The sequence below is a fragment of the Jaculus jaculus genome, chromosome 7 (assembly GCF_020740685.1).
Source record: "Jaculus jaculus isolate mJacJac1 chromosome 7, mJacJac1.mat.Y.cur, whole genome shotgun sequence".
Lineage (NCBI taxonomy): Eukaryota > Metazoa > Chordata > Mammalia > Rodentia > Dipodidae > Jaculus > Jaculus jaculus.
The window spans coordinates 145,604,956-145,629,372 of record NC_059108.1 but is presented as its reverse complement, the minus strand read 5'-3'; the positions used below and the strand labels follow the sequence as shown (position 1 = coordinate 145,629,372).

The following is a 24,417-nucleotide window of genomic DNA, read 5'->3' as shown; positions in this document are numbered from 1 at the left end:
TCTGTCCAGAACATGTCCCACTCTTGTTCTCTGTGGCGATGTTTCTCATTGTACAGATCATGCATGGGTGGACCCTCCTCACCCTCAGGACTGGGCATCAAGAAGTGGCTGAAGTTAGCAAACTTTCCTCTGGGTAGGAAAAAAATCTCACAAGAGCAAACCACCCTGAGCCAGACTCACAGGGGACCACATGACTTCACCTCCCCAGCGACTGCTTCTCAACACCCCGTCACCCCCCACTGCACACCGCCAGTCTGTGCTGTGTCACCACTTGGGGACTCAGATGGCCACTTGGGCATCCCAGCCTTAAATAACAAGCCAGGGCTCCTGCTTCTGAGCACAGTCATCAAGGGAAAGTGACAAGTAACCAACCCACAACACCCCCCCCCCAAAAAAAAAAACTAGCAACCGAGATCCCGTGCAGAGCTGGGGCCGAGGATCATGGCCCGCAGCCCCGTTCACCCTGGCTCCCCACTCACCTCTCTCCCCACCCCACAGCTCCAAGGGGGCAGGCGGTGCTTCTCCAGGGCTTCTGGGGGTGTCTGCCTGTCCCACGGGCTCCGCCAACAGCTCTGGGCTGCCTCTCCTTCCCCCCCCTCTTTTTCGTCCCCATTTGGCTTTTGTGTTTCGTTCTTTAGCTGTGGCTGCTGCTAATTGGAAACCACATGTGAGCTGAAGATTCTTTTTTTGTTGTTTTTTTCCTGTATTCTTCTCCCCACCTTTCCCCTCCCCACCACCTAAAGCCAGAAAGTGAGCAAGGTCGTAGAACTTCCCTAGAAAAACTCACGCGCAGTGTGGTAAGTTCGGCTGCTGGGCTGCCCTCAACGTTCCTTCGGGTTTCCGTTTCATTTATCATTTATTTATTTATTTACTTTCGGCCCCTTTGGTTGTCGTCTTGTTTGGTGGGAGGGATTCTAGTGCTTTCCTCCCTCCACTCACCCCTGTTCTTTCGCGAGTGTCTGCAGCTTCTCTTGCAGGGATGGATCTGCAGCCCCTCTGCAGAAGGTCCACAGCTGACCCCCCCACACACCCCCACTCCACCCCGGCCTGGGACAGGGCCGTGTGGCCTGTGTTCCTCTGTTCCAGGCTCTGAGGAGGAAGGAGCTCCTCTGCCCCTGGGGTTGGGCCATCTGTGCATCTTCTCGAGCAGCCTGTGGAAAAGGCCATCCAACAGACCATAAACCAATTTGGCTCAGAACTATTGCTCATATCAAAAAAAAAGGGAATCCAAATTGCCCTCTGTGAAACTCTGACAGTCACGCTGGTGCGGGTCGCGCGCTGTGATCGCCTGTGTAGGTGGCTTTGGCTGTGTGTAGAAAGTGACCACGCTGCATGGGTGGTGGCAATGTAGTCTAGCTGCTGTGTGAGTTAGTGGCCTCTGCATGAGTCCCTACATCCTTTGTGGCCCCTGCCAGCCTCATTTACGTAGTGTGACCCGGAGAACAGTCTCTATACTGTCCCGGGTCCACCCCATGGCTAACACCTTGTCAATCTTCCCAGTCCCCAGTTCTGACAATGAGTAGACACAGGCTATATTTCACTGCCCTTGCAAGGAAGAGGCCTTGTCTTCATGTGTACCAGCTTAGAGAGGCACGGATCCACACAGAAGGGAGCTCAGGGTAGCAGACAAGAGCAATTCAGAAAGGAGACTTCCCTATGGAGCACGCTAGAGTCTACTAACTATAGCCTAGGACAAAACAATCTCCTCTTTCCATGGTGCTCTCTCCAAGCACAAGGCTTGGTGCACCAAACTCATTCAACCCTGTTCAGTCACAAATTCATCTAAAAATAAGCCACTGAGGTCATGTTCATCCTACCAGTGGCAACCAAGTTGGCAGCTGGGGACACATGGAACTGGCCACATTCCCCTTCCCACCGAGTAGACCCCACTGATGTTAATATGCCTCATTTCCCCACCTCTGTGGAAGAAGGAAGTCCTTATAAAACATGACTACTGTATGATTAGTATCTGTACCCTAACATACTCACTCTAGAAATCCTGGATCAGAAACCACCTAGCCATTTCTTTTTCTGGATGCATTTTAACTGCATTTGAACATGACTCTCAATTCACATCTCACTGACTCTAGTAGATCGGGTGCTCTTTCCTCTCCTTGTGAGTCTTCCACAAGAGAAGTCATAACTGTGGACTGTAAAGCCTGCTGGCCCCATGTATCCTCATGGCACGGCTCTGTGGCCTCCCACACAAAACAAGGTACAGTGGGCACTGCCAGAGGCAAGGTCCGTGGGATTTCCTCTGCCCCGTGACGGTTTAGTTGAAACCATCTCTCGGTCTCTGTTGACATGTGGCTTCTGGGGATGGGGAATGTTTAGGGATGTAGTTGACAAGCTGAGATCACGCTGTGGAGGCAACCTAGACCCTCGGGTGCAAACTGATGAGGAAAAGGAGAGGGGTTTTTTGTTTTTTGGTTTTTTTTTTTTTTTTCTGTCCAGAAAAGCAGAATTCTGACAGCTCTGTGGAGGCCCTTCAAGAGGACTGTGTTGGCTGAGGGTATGAAAGAGGGAACCTGGCATTGGGACAAGATGCACAAACATCTTCATGCTTCTTTCCAGGAGAAGTGGGCATCAAGATGGCAAGACTGGTCTTGATGAAGCTCTGTGGGGGGCGTTTATTGGTGTCCTCTTCTGTCAGCAGAGCTGTTTGGCTCCGTGGTTCCCCAAAGTCTGTTAACAGGGCTGAAGAGATGGCTTAGCAGTTAAGGTACTTGCCTGCGAAACCTAAGGACCCAGTTTCAGCAACTTAGAACCCACATAAGCCAGATACACACGCATCTAGAGTTCGTTAACAGTGGCCTATTCTCTCTTTCTCTCTCTGCCTCACTCTGCCCCCTCCAAATAAATAAATAAATAAAAATAAAATTCTTCAAAGTCTGTTAACAAAGCAGAATAAGAGAGCACCTGCCACCCTCCAAATGTGTGACATCCATATGAGGGAATTTGAGGAGGTTTAGTCAGAGGGTTGAAGGGGAAAATTATCCCAAATTACTCCCTGAGTTGTAGGCGTTTATTTGACAAAAGGCCCAAACTTTAAAAAGTATGTTCTTGAATTCCCTAGTGCTCTTTCATGTGCAGGATAGTCTGATGGGTGATACATTCAACCATTCTAGTTCCCGTGGTGGACATGTCTTGCTACTGACCCATTTATACTCCTTGTGCACTGCTGGGGGGAGACACCCCAACCCCATGGATGAGACCAAGTCTGGAGATGTGGCCCGTGGATGTAGTGGTATCAGCTCTCTCAACCAGCTACTCAAACTGAGAACCCAAGGATTCGGTCTCAACAGCCTAGTGTGTCTGTTAAACAGAACCAACCAATATGCCTTGCAAACTGGCCTCCAGTCTCTGAATATGATACCCATGAAGTGTCCATGTTCTCTCAGAGACAATTCACGCCCATTTCTTCTGCTGCCTACCAAGCACTGTGGGGCTAAGCCAAGGGCTAGTTTAACATATCCCTCCATGTAGCCGAGACAATGTGTCAGAAGTCCTCCTGTATCCACTGCTGATGGAGAACTGGGAGAGTGAGGCCAGGCAGCTCACTGACCGAGGTCATGAGGGTCACTGCCATTTAGAACTAATCAATGGGCAAAAAAGTAAATAAATAAACATCAAATGATGACCTTGCCAGTTGGATAGCCCAGTGGGCTGAGTCTTGTCAAGACCACTGGAAGCCAGAATTGTCCCCCCCACCCCAAACATAACAACACCTCTTCTTTCCTTAATGAAGGGCCGTCTGAAGAGAGCAGTCATACCTTCCAGGGCGGGGCATGACAGGGAAGGATTATCTGTTGAGGGACAGTGATGCCTCTGCTATAGGAGAGCGTTAGGTATAGTTAAGGCATTTAGTAGAAGTTTCTAAGGCCATGGGATTCGGAGTACAGGAGGGTCCTGGCCATCCCCAGCCGAAGCAGTATTGTGAGAGCTCTTCCTTCCTATGGGAGTTTCATTCTACATCACCCACGTATTGAAGGTGCCAGTTGAGTGTTGGGCGTAGTGTGCCAAGTATCATGTCATGTGTCAGACTCAAGCCGTGGGGTTTGCCTTTCCATGCTTATCTGAAAGGGAAGACTCGGGTTTAGAATCAAAGGTGCTTGAAAGTCTATGGCAGGGTACAACTAGCCCATAATGCACTTTGATTTAAGACAGAAGGCGACAAGACTGCCTCCGGTGGGCCCTGTCTCGTAGGTACACAAGTGGCCAAGCCAAACAGGATTCATCTCGGCTTGACCCTCTGCTGCCCTTAGGCAGTGAATAACGCGCATCACTGTCCATGGTGGCCCTTCTCCAAGGAGCCCTGGTTTCAGAAAGGGCTGCTACACACAGCAGTCTCTCAAGGGACCTTCAGACACAACTTTGGGCCAAACGAACCTGTTTCAGAAAGAATTTATACAAGAACCAGCCACCAAAGGCGGAAGGGGCAGAGGAACCAAAGAGAAACAACTCCAAGATTACCCAGAGAACAGTGAACTAGGGACTTACCAACAGATGTATGCCCCGAGCGGAAGCAAAATGGGCGGATCTCCACACCCCAAGGCAAGAGCAAGGCGTTTATATGCCAAGCTAGACAAAGGTGGGCCTTGGCGAGGTGGCAATTATCTGGGCCTTCTCAAATACTCTTAGCATTAGTTAAGAAATAGTCCAGGTATCAGTGGCTGGCACAAAGTGATTGGCTGGCTATTTTAATGGCCTTCTTCCTATAGATTTGGAAGACATGCCAGGGTTACCTGGCATGCAAGATGGGTTACCACCAAGATGGCTATAGTCAGGTCAATCTGGATCCCTTCATGAGCCAAAGCATGCTTTCTGCAACACTTCCTCTCACGGTGGCTATAAAACCTGAAAACCACAGCAGGAGCCACCTCGTTTCTCATTGCAGGTCGTCTCTATGTCACTTTGCACCGGCTTCTCTGGTGGGAAGTCCTGGCAGTTACTGACCAGGGAGGGGAGGTCATTTCTCTAGTCTCCGCTGCTCAGTGCCCACCAGCTTGCCCGCCTCTGCCAGATTCCTGGTTGGTGGCTTGACAGATGGCAAGGGGGACCACAGCTGAAAGTCTCACCACCCCTGAGCTCTCTTTGATGTGCTTATCCTCTGAGATTCCACAGAGTTGATCATAAACCACAGGCTGCAGCCTCCCCAGGGCCCGACTCTGAGCAAGAGGACCAGGGGCTGCTGGGGAGGGCCGGCGGGAGGAAGCAAGGAGCCCTTAGCCTAGCAGCAGCCGTAAGCGTGTCTTCCCGTTGTGGATGGCAGCTGAAGCCATCGCGTGTGAACTCCCCGCTAGGGAGGGAAATGACCTTGCCATGATGATGAGGACGGGGTGTTGAGGAGCAGGGAGGGTTAGCATGGCTCCGCTGCCCGGCGCGCCTCTCTGCCTCTGCACGTGACCTCTGTCCTCCGTGCCAAGACATGCGCGGTGAGGTCAGCCGGAGATGAAGTCCCCTCCCCCAACGGAAAGCCAAAGAAACTTTGCAGGAAGTGGGGGAGGGGGGGGAGGGTCAATGGCTCATTCAACCCCACCAGGCAGCTCAAAGGAAGTGACCCCTAGTTCAGCTCCAGGCTGGAAGTGGAAAACTGAGGCTTGGGAGGAGGAAGTGCGCACCCAGGGCAGTCAAGTCAGAAGAGCCACTCCCTCCCCAGAGGTGGTTGCTCTCCTCTCCTCCTCCTCCTCCTCTTCTTCTTCTTCTTCCTCTTTCCCTTCCTCCTCTTCCCCTTCTCCTCTTCCTCCTCAGCGTTTCACGGGAAATAGGCTGCTGAAATGAGTCTTCAAGCACTTAGACTCAGAGCCCCAGAGGGCTTGGACCTCGGTCAGAACATCTTTCAGGCCTCCAGCGAGAGACAGTTGGCTGAAACAGTTTTACACAGGGGTGGTTTTGATGGCAAATAGTCCTTGGACCCCTTTGATACCACTAGGTCCCAGACATTAGCGCCAGTCACTCTCATCTATCCAAATAGAGGGGCCCTCTGGCCCCGGCTAGAGATGGAGGTGGATTTCTGCCGTGGTGTGTGGGAGGGAAAGTGTGGAGGCCAGGGTCTCCTGAGCAGCAAGGACTCTGAACCAGGCGGTCTCCGCCGCCTGGCTGTGTGATCTTGGGGAATCACCAGCCCTCTCTGAAACCTGTTTGTGAATCACCCCCTTCCCATATAGTGGCTTAGACTAGATAATATCTAGAGTTCCTTATAGCGGGGAGCATGCTGTATGTCTGAGCCTCTCTCTACCCTGGGACTTCTGAACTGCCCGAGTCACTCCTGATTTAGACAGCAGCTGTCTTCCTGCCCACTTAGCTACCTAATTCAGAAGCGTCTGCCCGTCTTGGAGGCTGGGAGGTAACCAGGGGCTAGAATGGAGATCAGGGACCTTACAAACCCTGGTCCTACACTGGCAGAACAGAGAGCCACAGGCTCCCTCCCTACAGAACAGCCCGCTGGGCAGTCCAGTGCTCACTGCTGCATTGTGAATAGCTGGAGGACAGGCAGCCGGTCACAAAGAACAGGGTGAAGTGACATCACCTTGTCTTGCCAGCTCAGCAGTCCCCTCACTTCTGGTCTGGATGCTGAGTAGGCATGTGTCACCGGCTGGCTGTCGCCGAGGTCAGCTGGGTGGCGCGGTGGGCCCCAGGGTCACTGATGCTGATTCATCCCAGGCATTCTGGGGCATCAGGAAAGGAGTAGGATGTGAGTGTCTGGGAGCCAGTGGTGCCTCCTGCTACCACACTGTCCTCTTCCCTGGGGAGCCCTGGCCCAACCTGTTGTGGGACTCTCTTAGTGACAGGAATATAGGGTACACTGCTGTCCTCATGTTGGTCATTGGCAGGTGAAGTCTCTTCCAGCCTTGGCCCTTCTCTTTCTACCTTGGCTCCATGGAGTGTGGAGAAAAGTGTATTCGTCATTATAGTTGTGTGGCTAGAAAAACAAAAGCATAGAGCTGGGCACTCGGGAGGCAGAGGTAGGAGGACTGCCGAGAGCTCAAGGACACCCTGAGACTACATAGTGAATTCCAGGTCAGCCTGAGCTAGAATGAGACGCTACCTAAAAAAAAGAGAAGAGAAAAACAAAATCACAGATGTCTAGTTTTCATAAACAAACTATAAAGCATGAAGCATCCTAACCAGCCTGGCTAGTGGAAGGCAGAGAAGACCCAGGCCCTGAGCGTGGGGACGGTTTTATTCATCCAGATGGTCAGAGTTTAGTTGTCGTTTGGGGGAGACTCAGCCCTAGCCCCTGCCATTTCTCTTGGAAAGAAGAACTCCAGCTGTTGCGGCTAATGGTTCAACCTAGCAGCCAAAGACACCCCCCAAATGCCCAAGCCACTGGATGCCAGATCAGAGAAGAGCCCCAGCGGTGGTTCAGCTTCCGCACGCCTGGGTGAGCGAGGGTCTGGGGGGGGGTACTGCTCCCTGCCTCCCCTTGGCCCCCCAACAGCCATTCCTGCCTTCCCCAGACCCCAATGCGCAGAGCAGTGAACTGAAAATCGAACTCCTCTGAGGCAGAAGGACTCAGCTGGCTGTTTACAGCTGCAGACTCAGATCTACATCATGTCCCTGCCAGCTTCCTGGAGGGGCAGGCTGGGGACAGACTATGTGTGTGCACATGCCCAGCAGGGACCTATTCTGGGAGGTGACCTGAACCCTTTGCCATCTTGATGCCTCACCCACCCCTCCCAGAAAAGATGCCCTTCTAGAAGGGGCTCTCACTTTCACAGTGGCTGATAGGCTTGTGGGATTTCAGCCTGCCCCCCAACCCGGCCCCCATCACTGCGCAGCCAGGCTCCGGCACCTGTCTGCATGCAGCTACATGGGAACCGCGTGGGCTCCCATCTGTCCACTGAGAAGGGAGAGTCCTGCACAGGATAAACAGCAGGAGAGGCGGACCACTCAGGAGACAGGCTGCCTACCTCTTCAGGGGACAAATCTTCCCCCCATCCTGCCAGGGCAGCAGAGGCTGCACAAGAGAATGAGAAAGAGAGGCACCCCCAGGCATCTGCGGGCTTTGCCTCAGAGGATCTGGGAAGGGTACAACACTGCCAACTTCAAGGTCAAGGAAAAGAGACCCAACTCCATCTATTGTTCAAACTGGAGAATACAAAGAGAAGTCTGAGAGCTTAATGTTGGAGATCCTAGGAGTCTAGGAAATAAGAACCCCCCACCAAAGGTTCCTCTAAATTAACTCTTGATTAAAATATATATATATATATATATATTTGAAAGCAAAGAGAGAGAGAGAGAGAGAATGAATGGATACACCAGGGCCTCTTGCCACTGTGAATGAACTCCAGATGCATGCACCGCTTTGTGCATCTGACTTTACATGGGTATTGGGGAATCCAACCCAGGCCATCAGGCTTTGCAAGCAAGTGCCTTTAACCTCCCCCACCCCCCGCCGCCTAGTCCTGATTTCTTTTTTTACAAAAGTTATGCTTCCCTTCGTTTAGCAGCTGGTGAGTCTCCCAGTTGCAGTTGAGTTGGGAAAGCCCGACATTCCAGAAGGAGGGCAGACCCATGCTATATGTAGGAGCAGTTTGCAAGATGCCAATTAGAAGCAAACAGCTATGTGGGACAGTGCTGGGAGGCCAGGAAGAGCTCCAAGCAGTGGGACGTTCGCTGCTGACATGTCTTTTGCAAAGCCCCGGAGAGAAAAATCCTCAGGGGTTTGGCGGGTGCCTTCTTAGTGAGTGGGAAGGTGAGACAGGGGTGGAAATGTCACCAACCCAGCAGTGGCAGGCACCAAACAGCAGCGGTTCTTCCCCGTTCTCCTGTCATGGACAAGTCCTTGTGGCCCGAGTAACAGCAGCACCATGTCCCACAGGGATGGACCCAATGGTCTACTATTTGCCAGGAACATTCCTGATTTCCTTGCCTGTCTTACTATAGGAGGAAAACCTAATAGTGATATCCTCTGCCCCAGAAAATAGTTTCGTAACCCAGGAGTGGTGGCTTGCATTTATAATTGGAATAGTTGGGAGGCTGAGGTAGGAAGATCCCCATGAATTTGAGGCTAGCCTGGTCTACAGAGTAAGTCCAGGTTAGTTTGGGATAGAGTGAGATGTATTTTTTTTTTCTTGACCTGTCATTCAGGTACTCAGTTCTAAAATTGAAAATAACATCTATGCCCACCCAATTTCCTACTGCCCACTCTCCCTCTCCTCTGTGATCACCGTATCTGAGAAAAGCAAATATGCTCACAGTTCTTAATGGCTAGAGATAGGGCAGGTAAGTCACTGTACACCAACCAGAAAGGTGATCTTGTATACTTCTGACCTACACGGCATTGTTTTATTAAATTTTTTATTTATTTGCAAGCAGAAGGAGATAGAAGAGAAACACACACACACACACACACACACACACACACACAAACACACACACACACACACACACAAACATACAGTGGCAGGAGGGAGAGAATGGCACGCCAGGGCCTTTAGCCACTGCAAACGAATTCCAGATGCATGTGCCACATTTTGCATTTGGCTTTACATGGGTACTGAGGAACTGAACCCAAGTCATTCGGCTTTGCAGGCAAGCACCTTAATTGCTGAGCCATCTCTCCAGCTCCAGAATTCTTTTTGTTTGGTTGGTTTGTTTTGTTTTGTTTTGTTGAGGTAGGGTTTCACTCTAAGCCCTGGCTGACCTGGAATTCACTATGTAGTCTCAGGGTGGCCTCGAACTCACAATGATCCTCCCTGAGGGCTGAGATTAAAGGCACACACCACCATGCCTGACCAGAATACTCTTATTTATTTATTTATTTTGATGACTTGAATGAAAACACAAACATACCAACAATATCCCAAGATCCATACCTAGAAAATCCTGCTCACTTGGTAGATAATGAAATATTTGAAAATTATGTCTTTCACCAGGATAATGGGTCAAAAGCAAGTAGATAAAATTTAACCAGATGAAACTTAAAATGATCCAATTTTATAACTACAGGATGGTGCCTGTAGCCTACAAGGTTTAAAAAAATATTTATTTGTTTATTATTTATTTATTAGGGTCAGAGAGAGAATGGGCACACCAGGGCCTCCAGCCACCGCAAACAAACTCCAGATGCATGCACCGCCTTGTGCATCTGGTTTACGTGGGTCCTGGTGAATCAAGCCTTGAGCCGGGGTCCTTAGGCTTCATAGCAAGTACCTTAACCATTAAGCCACTTCTCCAGCCAGTAACCACTTTTTGAAAGGAAGCAACTTGAAGCTATGCCAAGTGGAAATGGTCAGAAACAAGAGGAGTGTCCCACTGCCCGTGCTCTTCTGTCTTGTGTTGAATTTCAGTGCTAATCTTCCACGTATTGTCCAGGATTTTGGCCAGGAAACTGACGAGAATGAGACCACAGAGACCATGTCAAGAGAGACAGGAGTAGATAAAGACATCCGACCTCAAGTCCATTTGATACTTAATGACCATCACGAGGTCTGTCTGTATTTTCCTTCCAGATCAAATGAACATGACTAGATTGTTCCAGAGTGAAGCTGGCAAGAGGCAGGGAGAATGCATGGGGCTATTCACTGTACTGAAGAATTTTCTAAAAGCAGCAGCTACTCAGCCATGGGCTAGGCCACCTCAAGAAGCAATAAGTCCCCTGGTCAAGGACCCTGAAGGGTAGGGTTCCATGCTGCATTGCAGCATCTCTTCCAAGTAGAACTCTGGGCCACAATAAATATCTCCTGAATGGATCCCACCACATTTCATTCAGTGAATAAATGAATTGCAGGAATGGAGACTGAACTCTAAAGGAGAGAGTTTGCTGAGATCAGAGGAGAGGGATCCAGATTTTATCAGCCTTGGGGAAGAAAAAGCCAGAGGATGACACCCAGGGAGCCAGGACAGCTGTCCAGAGGTGGAATGACCACCCTTCACATGCCCTCTCTGGCCCACCCCTTGCCATTTGCTGCCACGGAAGCGGAGCCCCAGGCTACAGAGCTGTCTCCCCAGAATGCCTCCAAGGAGGCCAGTGAGTAAAGGACACAGGCACTCACTGGCACAAGGGGGCTGGGCATCGTCAAGGGTGACCAGGTACATGGGGTGCCCTGGCCCTGAGTTGGAGGAAGCCCGGCTTGTCACAGTATCCTCCAGAAGGGGCATTTTTGTTGAAAGCAGAAAAGATAATGGCCCATTTGCCTCCCATTTGCCTTTTACCCAATGCAGGGAGAAGAGCTGAGGCCGCAACCATCTCAGCTCGGTCACAAGAGGAACGTGCCCGCCAGAGGGCATCAGAGCAGCCAGGTCTCCCTGTGCACCCTCTCCCTGGACCCTGCCTCGGGGACGCCTGTGAGACCCAGCTCCTAGGAAGAGAAGGAAGGGCTTTTCATGTCACATTCTTTTCAGCTGTCCTATGAACCAACCAATAGCAGATGACAGTCCCTCCTCTCTCAGGCTTCATGAGGGACAGTGGAATTAGGCTGATTACAGCATCGTGGCCTTTCCACCCTCTCTTCAGCTTCTGCCTTCAGATTCATGCTGAAGAAAGCCTCACCCACCAGAGTTGATGGCTACTCTTCTCTCAGACATTCCTTTGAAACCCTGTCAGGAGATTGGTACAAGGTAGAGGAAAAGAATCCAGGGAACACCCAGACTTACCCACATGGGTCAAGAGATATTCATATCATGCCTCTTGCCTTCATCCCTTGCCCTAAGAGTGGGTACTTGGAACCATCCCTGCCACCCCCCCCCCACCATGCCTAGTGGGACAGACAGACCGACTGTCCAGTAAGAACAGAAAGCTAGGCTTTACCAGCATGACAGACTTTGCTGGGAAATGACAATGGAACATCTGATACAAAGCTCAGCCCAACCCTGTCATCTGCAGCAAAATAACAGGCAGATTTTTGTTCTGGATGATTCTAAAAGGTTCCAGGGGCATGCATCCATCATTCTAAATATGTAAAGGAGACCATTAGCCTGTGTGGGAGATCACAATCAGGGGTTGTGTACTTGATGGAGGCTCCATTGGTAATAATACAGCTTCAGACCCAATGATTTCCTGGGCCTCAATCACAGCTTTCTTGAATAATTCCTAGGTCTGTCGGCTATCAGGAGAAGGACCACCAAGGAGGATGAGGTGGGTGGTAGCCACGCGGGCTCCCAACCTGCCCCTTCAGCAGTTTCCTCCAGGGCTAGTGTCAGGGTCCCCTTCACGTTCATGTTCCCCAGGGACTGCAGGGTGAGCTGTACCTTGAAGAGTGTGCCCTTTCCATGGCCCCTCCCATCCAACCCACACTCTATTCCAAGCTAGTTACCTCCGTCATGTCCCTAAGTGGAGAAAGGAGCTGGGCCATGACAGAGATACACTGCTGACCTAGAGTTAAATGTCAAAAAAACAAAGAAAGAAACCTGGCCGCAGCATGTCCCCGCTATTCTAGTCCCCTACGATAGATCACTGGCTTGTTTCTCCCCTTGGGAGTCACATCCCTTCAGTGCCCACAGGCATGCAGAGTGAAAGCCAAGTTATGGGCAAGCAGTCCCCGTGAGATTCCCAGTTGCCCACGTGATGTTAGAATGGAAGCCCAGGGCAGACACTGACGCTAACAGGGGCGTGGCGGCCATGACTACCATTTCTTGGCAACTTGGTGTTAAACTGTGTTGTCCCTCAGGCAAGGCCTGAGATGGACTTTGGTTATCTTCCGTTTCTACCGCTGAGTCAGATGACATAAGTGGCTTCTGTAAGCCTCAGTTTCCCCCGGCTTCACAAAAGAGACAGATGGGTCAATGACAAAGTAGGAAAGCTGCATAAATTGCTTCTCACGCTGTTGGCAGTATGCACTGGACAGCCATGGCTCTTACTATTATCTGTGATGTTACTTGCCACCTGTATTTAGCTTTCCACCTATCTCCTTATTTAATTTCAAATAGTAGTCTGCGAGGTAGGTATTAGATCTGTTTTGCAATCGGGGGTGGGTAAGCGTGTATCCCATATGACAGTGTATACAAAATGCACGTACTGTAAGGACCAACATGGTAAAGAGTAAATACATGGTGACCATTATTACTTCTGCTTAAGGTCAGCTCAGCATCTCTGCTTTCCTGGGAAGCCGAGGGACTGTGGTGCCCGGCAGGCCAGCCTCTGACACGTAACTGATTTTGTGTGGCCGTATGGGCTTCCCAGGAAACCCTGAGAGCTATAGGTCATATTTGCCTGGGAGGTGGGAAGAGCCACAGGTTAAGAAAAAAAATGTTGACTGCATTGCCAGAATTCATTGAGCCTCCTATGGAGATGTGGGACCTTAACGTGCCTCCTGCTTCCAGACACAGACCAGAAATGGTTCTGTCCACGAGGTGTGTCCAGTTCTCCAAATGTAGCCCTCTGCATGACAGAGCCTCCTTCCCAGGACACCCCCTTCCAGCTGTCTGCTTGCCTGGAGCCATCCTGAGCAATACAACCCCACCAGGTCCAGTGGTTCCATCTGCCAGATAAACAGAGCTTTCCGGGTTTTTTAAAACCACTTATTATATAGCAAGGTTGTTGGAGGAATCAGAGGCAAGTGGCGGGGGTCTGCTCTGAAATCTCTTGACAGAAACCAGATTCCTGGGGTGTGGGCTTCCACTCCCTGCATCACTGATAGAAACAGAAGTGACAAGAATGGCTTTCCCTCCCCCCACCCGGGGTTGGGGGAGAATTCAGTTTTTATATATGTATTTGAAGGCAAATGCTTTACGCTTGCAGAATTTGTCAAAGATTGGCACGGTAGAAGCCGACGTAAAGCTCTACGACCCACCCCGGGGCCTGCTTGTGTGCCTTGCATGAGAGCCCGCCCTGTGAACATGCGCATAAGTGTGTGCACAGGTGTACACTCAGGTACACATGTGCAGACACAGGTGCATGTTCCGCCTGCCTGTACACGCCTAGGTGTCTGGTGTGTGGTGCGCGCTGGTCACCGTAGGCTTCGGGCCTGCATGTGCAGAGCATGCGCTGCGTAGGCACTGTGTGCGTGTCTGGGCACGGGCTCCCCACAGCCACGGGTCTTCACGGTTTCAGCTGGATGTGTTACTCTTCGCTTCCCTTCCCCAAAACACAATTGCCTAGTGCTGCTGGCGCAGAGTCAGAATGGCCGCTGCATTTCACCCCCGAGGTGGCTTCCTCCCAGCAGTGGGTGAGTGATCTCAGCGTCGGCGCTCTCTCTGACCCCGGGGAGCCTTCTGCACGGAAGGTACGCCGCAGCCCAGCGCAGATGATCTGGTGTCTGTGGGCTCAGCTCCGCCCACCCCGTCGTGTACACTGGTCCCATGGACAAATCAGGGGCACCATTTCCTAGTGGACTCATGTTTTGCCCCCATAGTTTTGTTTTTGTTTTTTTTTTTTTATCCTTTCCTAACAAACAAGGAGCTCAGGGGCGCAGGAATGATGTTGGCACGAGTCCCTTGCCTTAGAGGCAGTGCGTAAGGAACATCCTGACGTATGGATCCTTGTAGCTCACTGCTCCAGGTACCTGCTCCTAGCAGAACGAGAGAGAAGTGTGCACTTCCTTTGCCAATGCTTTAAAATCCCATGGCAGCATCCTCAGACCTCCTCTCCCAGCGGAGGCTTTCATAGCCTTTCCTCTGTGGGCCCAGGGCCAAGTCCTGCAGGAAAGTCAAAACACCTCACATTTCCACATGCTAGACCACCAGGGAAGAGGGAAGCCAGGAAACCGCCCATCCACCCTCCCCAAAGTAGCTGAGAAACATGAGAACAGAGTGTGCAGAAAGCAGGGAAGTAAGACGGTTGTAGCCAGGAATTCCAGGGACCTCAGGTCCTGTCTAGGCAGCTCTGGAAAATTCTGCCTAATCTATTCTTTGTGCCGATTAGCAATGTCCATCTTGTAGATGCTGAATTGCAGGCCCAGTGATAAGGAGGAGGGGAGTGAGCCAGCCACCCCTCTTGGCGTATGGCCAGAGACATTCACCGAAGCATTCTGCCTTTAGTGGACAGTTCAGCTAGCTGACTGCCTGTGCCATGTAGGCTGGTTTAGCCAGGGATCCTAACCCAATGCATGTGCTTGCAGGAGATGGTAAGTGCCTTTCAGAAGATGGGACTAAATTCCTCACGGGTCCCCAGGAGAAGCACATGCTGTCAAGCAGGCGACTTCCTCTTGTCACAGCTTTGCCTATCATATCAAATTACTAAACTTTAGTGGCACAAGCCCCTGTGGACATAGTCAAGGGTTACTTGAACTTCCCCGTTGGAAAAAGAGAAGCATCCAGTTGTTGCCAATAGCAACACAGTTGTGTCCTTGTTTCCTTGAATCTTTTGGCCTTTGCCTAATTTGGAGTGAGCCAGGGCTTAGATGCCCAAGTACATCTGGGAGGGGGAGGAGAAGGAGGAGGAGAGAGAAAGAGGAGTACATTGTGTGAGCTCCAGGCGGACTTTATAAGCAGAATGTCCCCCTCCCCTCCACTCCTGAGGTCACCAAGAAGTCCCTGCAAGCTGAGGATAGAAAGAACAACGAGGCTGTTCCACAGGGACCATAGGAAGAAGACGCTAGACTTCCTATAGAACAGGACAGTACTTCCATTGCAGGGGATGCAAGGTATCCTGGGAAATGGAAATGAACAACTTGGAAAAGAAGCCAGAGAGTCTGTGCCTGGGCATCCTGCCACCAACGCGGGGCTCAGCTGCTGAGCCCTTGTTACTCCCAGCGTCCCTGTGGGGTTCCAGATTTGTCCCTGCACAGCTGGAAGGATGTGGAGGAAGGTCTCCTATCACTCATCCAGACTGACAGGCTCTTCGGAGAACATCATGAATGATGAACCCTTGTGAGAGGCAGAAGCCAGAGTTCAGGAACACCACCGAGGGAGAGTTCCCCAACCTGTCTGGGACACCCCAAGTTAGGAACTTGGCCCAGGATGACTTGAAATGGAGTCACTTCTAGTGAGAGCCAGGTTCATACCCTACCTTGACCCACCTTAGAAAAGGTAAATGTCACCTTTACTTCCTTCCTCCCTGGGGTAGTCACTACAGACCCCAGAAGCATCGCCACTCCTAACACAGAGCCACATCACGTGCTCTAGATCTATATGCACTGCTCTAGATCTATATGCACCAAGCCACACTAACCTGCACCCCACCTCAGTACAGGAGCCAAAGTCTTTTGCCAGGTCTCCCAGCAGGAAGGGGGTACCTCTCGTCACAGAAGCCCCAGGTACGGTAAAGGGAAGCCCTTGGGCAAGACCAGAAGCGGCCTGAAATGGGCTCCGGTGTGCTCAAGAAAATCGCCATGTGTGACCCGGAAAGCTGGCCCCGTGGGTGGGCACAGAGGAGTACTTGGTCCCAGAACATTCCCGTCTACCTCCTCCCTTCAAAGTCACGGCAACATGCCAAGTAGGTACATGGCTTGTGAGGCCAATCATGTTGGCTCTGCCACCTCGCGTCTGTCTGTTCCCAGGCAAATTTCTTGAACCTTATTTGAGTCTGTAGGGTTAAAAGAATGCCTGAACGGTGAGGGTACTGTGGACATTTGGGCAGGTGTTTATCCAGTCCCTAGTAGCTATATCTGCTCAGTAGGTCATCAACAGGGCAGCTTCCTTAGCCTGTGCCCCTGCTGGTGGGACCCTCTCCACCCTGGCATCATCAAGGCCTGGGCAATTGAAAAAGAACATTTACAAAGGCGGGGGTGGGGGGGACAGGCATGAGTCATGTGTGCTGCCCAGTAGGGGAGGAATTAGAAATTCAAAGAAAAAGGGCAGGAGATAGGATGGTATTTTCCATTGATCCAAACAGGATAGCTGGCTCTTAACCTTTCCTAAATTCAGATTTCCAAAGAAAATGACAGGAAAGTTTCTAGTAGGTGTTGGGCATAAGATCTCCGAACCTGGTACAGGTCCAGCACCATTGGGTGGGGACTTGATCTTAGATGATGGGGCTTTTGTGTAGATTCCATGGTCCCACAATTCACATATAAAACCTGGCTACTGACCCCTCCGCACATAGGATGACCAGCTGTTTCCAAAATTCCATGACTTTTATTTATTTATTTATTTATTTATTTATTTATGTTTCTCGAGGTAGGGTCTTGCTCTAACCCAGGCAGACCTGAAATTCACTTTGTAGTCTCAGGGTGGCCTCGAACTCACTGCAGTCCTCCTACCTCTGCCTCCTCTGAGTGCTGGGATTAAAGGCGTATACCACCACACTGAGTCCCATGACGTTTATCTTGATCATCTTTGCTTTTTAAAGCAGACTCAGGTTTAAGTATACATGAATTTTTTTTTTAAGCTAAGAAGTTTTTTTTTTTTAATTGGGCCTCACCTAGCTCCTGCTTTGTTTTTTCTAGTTGAATGTTGCTTTATGTTGGTGCTATACCTTCTTATAGAAAACTTGAATAAAGAGACTATTTTAAAGCCAAATAAAATGCCCTTCAGCCCCCAAGAGAGATCAGATCTCTGATCTCTCTCTCTCTCTCAAACATATAAATAAATAAATGAATAAATATATTTTTTAAAATATATTTTAAAAAATAATAATTCTATACTAAGTAAGGTATCATTCTCCTTTCCCCTGCCAAGTTTCTCAGGCTCCTGAGCCCTCACAGACAGGTAGCTCTCTTTTCCCCACGACTGAGAAAGGACAGGATGCTCCATGGAATCTCTTGAGCCCATTATAAAATCATGCCTTTTACTTTGCTCAGTGGAGAAAGGGCTTCCAGGAGTTCCAAACCACAGAAGGTCACCTGAGGAAGTTACCCAAATCCTCTGCTTTTCCCTGGTGGCAAGCCCTAGCCAGGACCTCTTTTCTAACTGGCTCGTGGTTTCCTGTCTATTCTCTTTGGCAAATCACCCTAGGCCTGTAACTCTATATGTGCACATCTTCTATGTAACTGAACATCCTCTACTCGCAGGTGGCCTTCCCACTTCTTGGAAGGACAACCCGTCTTTTGGGACCTCCAACTTTTTGCAGGGTGAAGTCAGTTGGTGAGCCCAATTTGGCAGAACACTATTTTTCATTAGCAAGAATGGAAAATGCTTGTGGGTCACACCAAGGGGTTCAGTTCAGAACAATGGAAGCTAGAACTAGTGTTCCAAATTAGTCCTCTTGCAAGTTTCAGCTCCCATAGTGGAGGAATCTGAGTCTCTGCCATGCTGGAAAAGGAGGCATTCAACATCTACAAAGCCAAAGACGGGCCCCGCCACCAACAAATGAGTAAAGTCAGAAATACTCAGGCAGATATGTGCCAGTAGGGATTTTCCCCCCCTAATCTTTTTTTTTTAATTTTTCTGTTTTGAATTATAATTACATATGGCAAAATGTATAGATTTGAAATATATGGCTCAATGCACTTGTCAAATGTATCTACTCATGTATCCCTACCTCATCACTCCACGAAGTCCTCCACTGCCCGCTTTCTTACCCATTCCATTCCTCTCCCCTGAGGACAAACACTGTCCCCAGAAAAGCCTAGTTTTTTACTTGATCAGCATCAGACTTGTAACTCCGCCTAACATCATCTGAGCAAATCACAAGAGAGTCCCTCCAGCAACTGAAATACCTTTATTCCCTCAGCATTAATAAGGGCCCCCTCCCTCTACCCAGCCCCTAGTCCTTGGCTCTTGTTGCCCACCCACCGCCCACACCACCATGTCATCTGAGCCTTGAGGGCATCTCTGAGCCACAGCCAGTGTGTCTCTCACCCTCAGCCTCCCAGGTAAGTAAGTGGCGAAAGCTCTCGGTAACCAGACGGTGCATGCTTCATCAGTTACCATCTTCGAGTGCCATGCCCAGAGCCTTGGCATGTCCGGCGGCATGTTGGCTCTCCTTCTAACACTGCACAAAAGGGAACTACGGTTCCTTTTGTGCGCTTCCTTTCAGAAACAAAGGATTTCATGACCACCTTTGAAGGCTTCTAGCCAGCACAATGGCCACAGAGTTAAAATTAGTCCAGAGTTGGGGATGGGGGTTGAAAGTGTGGGTGTTTGTGAGCCCAGCACTAACTAGCCCCTGGTCCATGAAATCGAGGCATCCCCAGGTTCTATTTGGTTACACTTTGCCAAATGTCTGGAAGGTGAAAAGTGCTTTGTCTGTATGCAAAGCCTTACTGGTTTTGGAATGTACCATCCGCAGCTCTGTTCTTAATCATTGTACTTCCCCCCCCCGCGCCCCCCCCACACACACACTTGGACAAAAGCTGCCTGCTAATAGCATTTTCAACCACCCTCTGCTGCAGCTCTCAGCTACGCCAAGGCCTCAGGCAGAGCTGGCTGCTGTTTCCTGGCACCATGATCTGTTCCCAACTGACCAGCCCTGAGGAACATCACACATTCACACCCTGAACGCTCTGCTTCCTCTGTAACTCTGCAAATGCCAGGCCCAGGCGAAATAACCCGTCCCTTTATTTTAGAATACCTAAGCTGAAGGTAGGGATGGGAGGAGAGAGTCCTGGAGGGCACAGGACGGGGCTCTCCCATCTCTGGGCAGAGCAGGTGCCTGGAGCTGCCTGCCAGCCCATTTGGGCATAGCCTTCGGGCAACTCATCTCGAAACACTGGCAGCCTCCGCTTCAGGATTTCACTTTGATTCCTGAACGCCGCCAGAGCATGTGCTCTTCAGAAGGCTGCTGAGCCGGGAGGGGGATGTACCACCTCTTCCCCCAAAGCCCTTCCTGCGTCCCGTGTGATTAACCACCATCCAGTCCTAGCCCAACCTCTCTCACTGGGGAGGTGATGGCGTGGTTTGCCCTGAGCTAGGCAATTGCAGCTGGGCCGAGCTGCTTCGCAAACCATCATCCCCAATCCTCCTGACCTCCATTTTTAGCACCAGATCTAGCATTTGGTAAATGTGTGAGCTCAGCAGTGGAGAGAGAGGGACAAAGGGGCCACTCGACACCACCTGGACTGCGGAGGCACCAGGAACCATCTCGGGAGCAGCCTCTGGGCTGGTCAGCTGCTCACTTCGCCCCTGAGATCCCTGGAAATGGGGGCAGTGGGGGGAAGGGGAAGGGCAGGCACTTTGTAGGCTGGTCACAGATCCTAGGAGTTGGAGCTGAGAGACCCAGCTCCTGCCAGGAAGAGATTAATTATCGCCTCCAAGCCCGGCCTGGCCCTCTCTGTAGAGCTGGGAAGGGGTGAAGGGTGCAGGTGCCTCAGGGCCAAATTCACCTAGAACAATCTTCCAAGAAAGAAAATCCGCCAGCCTGCCTCAACCCACAGCCCCACCGCAGCCACAGTGACCTCATTAATGAGGAGGACGCGGTAAGGAGGGCTGGGCAACTGGTAAACCTTACCTTCTTTGTTGCTGGGTTTTTTAACATACACGTTGGCAACAGATTCTTACTTATCCGGGTTAGGTATTCCCCCCTACACACACACACACACACACACACACACATCTGCTTGCTAAATCAGAGCCCCAAACACAAGGTACACAACCCTGACACACGTTTTTGGGTACACAATGTATAATATGTGGCCCTGGTGGAGGAAGAGGGAGAAGGAGAAAGGAGTCAGATTAGCGGTGTAGTTATAGCAGCAATGGGCAACACCTTTTATGCGAACAGGGATGGGCATGGGCAGCAGGTGTCAGTACCCTCACCCCGGGACACCCCCACATAGCACCATGCTTCTTGCCTTCAGGCCTGCAACTGAGATGGAACATTCCCAGGTGAACCATCAGGATGACAAATGCCTCCCTCTCCGTGTAGGAAAGGACACCCCAGAGAGTGCCAGCTAGTGACAAATGTGTGTGCTCTAGAACCCAGGGCTAGAGGGGGGCCTTGGGAACTAGGCTGTCTGTCTTTTAAGAGCTCCCTACCCTGATGAATTGAGACAAAGGAATGGCCATCTTTTTATTTTATTTTATTATTTTTTTTAGCAAGTCTCAAAGACCTACACAGGAATTCTCAAGAATTGTTTAAAAATCTGATTTAAATCCTTAGCCTAGTATAAACATACCTTGCTGCAGGCTAAGTGTAGTGTGTATCTGCAGATTCAGATAAGGTTAGTAATGGGGAGATTATAGTGGTAGTGGGGGGGGATAGAAATGGGGGGAATAAAAAGTTTGTCTCACTAGTAAAAATGGAGAAAGGAAAGAAAGGAAAAAGAAGAAAGGGAGGCAGATGCAGACTTTCTGACAGCTCCTGAGGTTAATTTCATTTCCGGACAAGCCTGCATCCAGGCCATCAGTGTTCTCAAAATAGCTAGCCATGTCCCTCCATGGAGAGCTAAGCCAGGTGACACATTGCCCCACACACAGCCAACTCCAAGCCCATATTGTTCGTTTATTAGATCTACCCATTATCCATCAATTCATCAATCAGCAGGTTTATTGAGTACCCTACCAAGCTTCACCAGCCAGATCAATTTTTTTTAATTACATTCAGCTTACACACAGCCAAGCCCAGTAAACAAAACGGGACCCTACGCCCTGCTCGGAAATGAACGTAAGGAATTGCTGGCCCTTGCTCTCTCACTGCTGAACCCCACAGCCCTTGCGGACAGGGGATCATCTATCTGCTATCCTTTGCAGATGACGATGGTGTCACTGACCCACTGTCAATAGTAGGATGGGACTGGAGTGTTTTCCAGGCATTAGTGATCAGTCAGCTTGGGTCTAACCACGCTCTTCTCTAGACCTCTGCCCAACAATACGGACCTCTAAAGAGGGTGAGCGAGTGGGAACTACGGCCAGGGAAACAGAGCCTCCTTCAGCCTCCTCGTCCCTCTTCCTGCTTGAATCTCCTCCCACATCAAAGCTTTCTCAACCCTCACCAGGGCATATAGGCCACTGGACTCTCTGGGAACCTCTATGCCTCAGGCACAGGGCCTCACGATCCAGTTTACTGTTTGCACTTGGAGGGGAATGGGCACATACGTATTAAGCAAAGAACTGGTACACTTCCTGGCACAGAGACTTCAAACTTGGTCCCAGGGTGGCACACATGGGGAGACAAAAGCCTAAGAGATGACAGCAGTACACTGCCCCGCCCCCCCCCTCCAGGGGATCTAGTATTTGTTGAAGCCCCGTCAAGCTCACAGCCCCGGGACCCAGCTCCAAGTGGACCCAAAACAGGCAAAACGTGCACATCTATCCTACGTTCCGAGCAGGATTTATAGATCCCCAGCATTCCCCAAGACTAGCTAATTCTTTGGTTTCTAGCCAACCCACCCTCCCTCCAAACTCCCCGGCTCACCTTTTCCTTCCACACTTGAGAAGAATCAAGTTCAGGGCCAGTCCACAGGCGTTGAGAGATGTTCTGACTGAGGGTTGACAAAGCCTGGGCTTTGGGTAAGTCCAACGCCCGCACGCCAGAAAGAATGCTGGCCACACACCTTCACTCCCCTAAACTGCCCCCAGTTCTAGGCTTTTCCAATTGGCCCCAGCCCGGTGCTCCCCTACTTAGAGACCCCATTATCTACATGATCACCTGGGTTGGCTGGTTGGTTGGTTGGTCATCTGTCCTCAGTGGTTCCTGCAAAGATTAATCCGGCTCCCTGGCTCTGTCTCTGTGCGTCTGTGTGTATGTCCGCTCCCTGTCTGTCCCTCTGCAGGGAAAGTCGCTGGCGGGCAAGCGCCTCACGGGCCTGATGCAGTCTTCCTGACCGTCCCCGCGGCGGCAGGGCCGGGGCCCGGGCCCGCGGAGCCCCCGGGCAGGCGGCGGCGCTCCACATCCACGGACAGAGCTTCCTCGCAGGGAGATTTGGTCGCGGTGAAGGAGAAAGAGTGAAGGCCACGGAGGGCCGTGGAGGGAAGACATGGTGGGTGACTAGAGAGACCAGAGCGAAAGAGTCCCTGGCGCCGTGCGGGCCCGGGGAGGCCCCCGTTGGACAGCTGCCGTCTTGTACAGTTGCGCACCGACTCTCACTCTCTCGGAGGCCCGGTTTCTAACTGGGGCAGCGGAGAATGCCTGGTGCGGTGCCCGCCTGACTATCACTTGAGATATCATTAGCCTCACTCCTCCTGTCGTCCGGGGAAGTCACGCCTTCCAGCAAACCCAAGCGTTCGGAAGAGTGGACCCTGGTGGCATCTAGTATTATGCACCACCCTCCCTTCCCTCTCTGGTGCGCCCACAGTGTGCGCCACACTTATAGCCACCACGTCCTAACTGCCCATGCCCAATGCCACTGTGTCCACCTGGGGATAATGGGCCAGTGACAGGCCCCTGATCTCACATAAAATGACTAAATCACATTTTCATCACTATTGGCACTTCAAGTTCTTTCCACCCCTCCCACCCCTCTTTAAAAGCCACTTTCAAGGAGGTTTCCATGGTGTTTGGTGGCAACCCTTGGGTCCCATCACATGTTGCAGGACCCAGCCCCTGAGAAAACATCAGTGCAGACAGCAGAGTGTGTTTGGCTACTTGTGAAGGTTCTAGAGGCCGCCTGTTTCTTCACTTCTCCTGCCCCATTGCTGCTTGGATTGTTCCCTTGTATTTTACTCAAAATAAACAAGGCCACAGACTCAGGGGTCGTTGGGGTTCTCCCCACTGGTACCCCCAGGTGGAAGCTGGGAAGACAGCCAGGTTAAGAAGCTGGGTTGCAGGCCTGGTGGCCTCACATGGTGGCATCCGGCCTGGCCTGGCCGGACTCTTGCTAGGCAAGGTCTTAGTTGTGTCTGAAGCTGGGGCAGGTCCAGTCCAGGGTCAGGAGGTACCCTTGCCATTCTTAATCTGAAGGCCCAGCCACAACTCGCCATTATTCAATACAGCCAGTCATCTAAGGGAAAGCAAATCTTCCATGAACCTGCAAAAGATGCCCTGTGTTCCCTGTGTGTGTGTTAAAATGACCATTTGCCAACTTGGCTGGGAAGTCACGTATGTAAAGCTCCGGGTCAGGACCATCAGTGGGTGCTAAGCAAATGGGAGCTAACAGTGTCGTCATTGTCGTCATTGCAGTGTGGCTATGAACCCTCAGAGTTGTATGCAGCAACCTGTTTTTAAAATCAGCCCCTCGCCCTCACCCACCCCCAACACCTGCTATGATGTTCCTACTTTGATCTATTTCTGGCCACAGGTGAAAAGAAGAAAAAAAAAAAAAAAAACACTCCCTTGGGAGTATATAAACAGAAATAGAGAAGGACAAAAAAGTGAGCCCTGGTGTTTCTTTACTCATGTAGGTAAATTCGCCAGCTGGTAAGGAAAGGCTTGTTTGCAATCCCAGCCTCCTTGATGCTTCATATGATCCATCTTTCCAAGCCCTATGGGCATTGTCTTGTCCATGCCTACTTTTATACAGCCCTCTCTCCAGGCCACAAGCCTCTTTCTATCTCAGGGGCATTGTGAGACCTTGTTAGGGCTGTACCCTTATGGATTCTTGGCCACCACATCTCAGCTTCCACCTCAGCTCTTCTCTCACCGAGATCCAGTAGCAGTTATAGACCATCCCCATAGGGGAAAAACTCCTAGACGAGGCAGATGCCTCCGCAGATGGTACCGAGCCTATCACTTTGCAAAGACTTGGTAACCATGAGGGAGTAAGTGGATGGAATGTA

General features: G+C 50.8%; 1 protein-coding gene across 2 annotated transcripts in view; it reads left to right on the top strand.

Annotated features, from left to right (window-relative positions):
* Positions 1-22,651, top strand: part of Rgs6 (regulator of G protein signaling 6) — a 610,193-nt gene extending 587,542 nt beyond the window's left edge. The window contains exons 17-18 of one of the 2 annotated variants that reach the window (XM_045154255.1): positions 744-797; positions 2,575-2,625. In XM_045154255.1, coding sequence (XP_045010190.1) covers positions 744-797; positions 2,575-2,610 — 90 coding nt within the window. In that variant the 3' untranslated portion in view covers positions 2,611-2,625. Of the gene's footprint in view, positions 1-743; positions 798-2,574; positions 2,626-22,475 lie in introns of those variants that run through there. The other variant, XM_004649425.2, reaches the window with a different exon arrangement.
* The last annotated feature ends 1,766 nt before the right edge of the window (positions 22,652-24,417 follow it).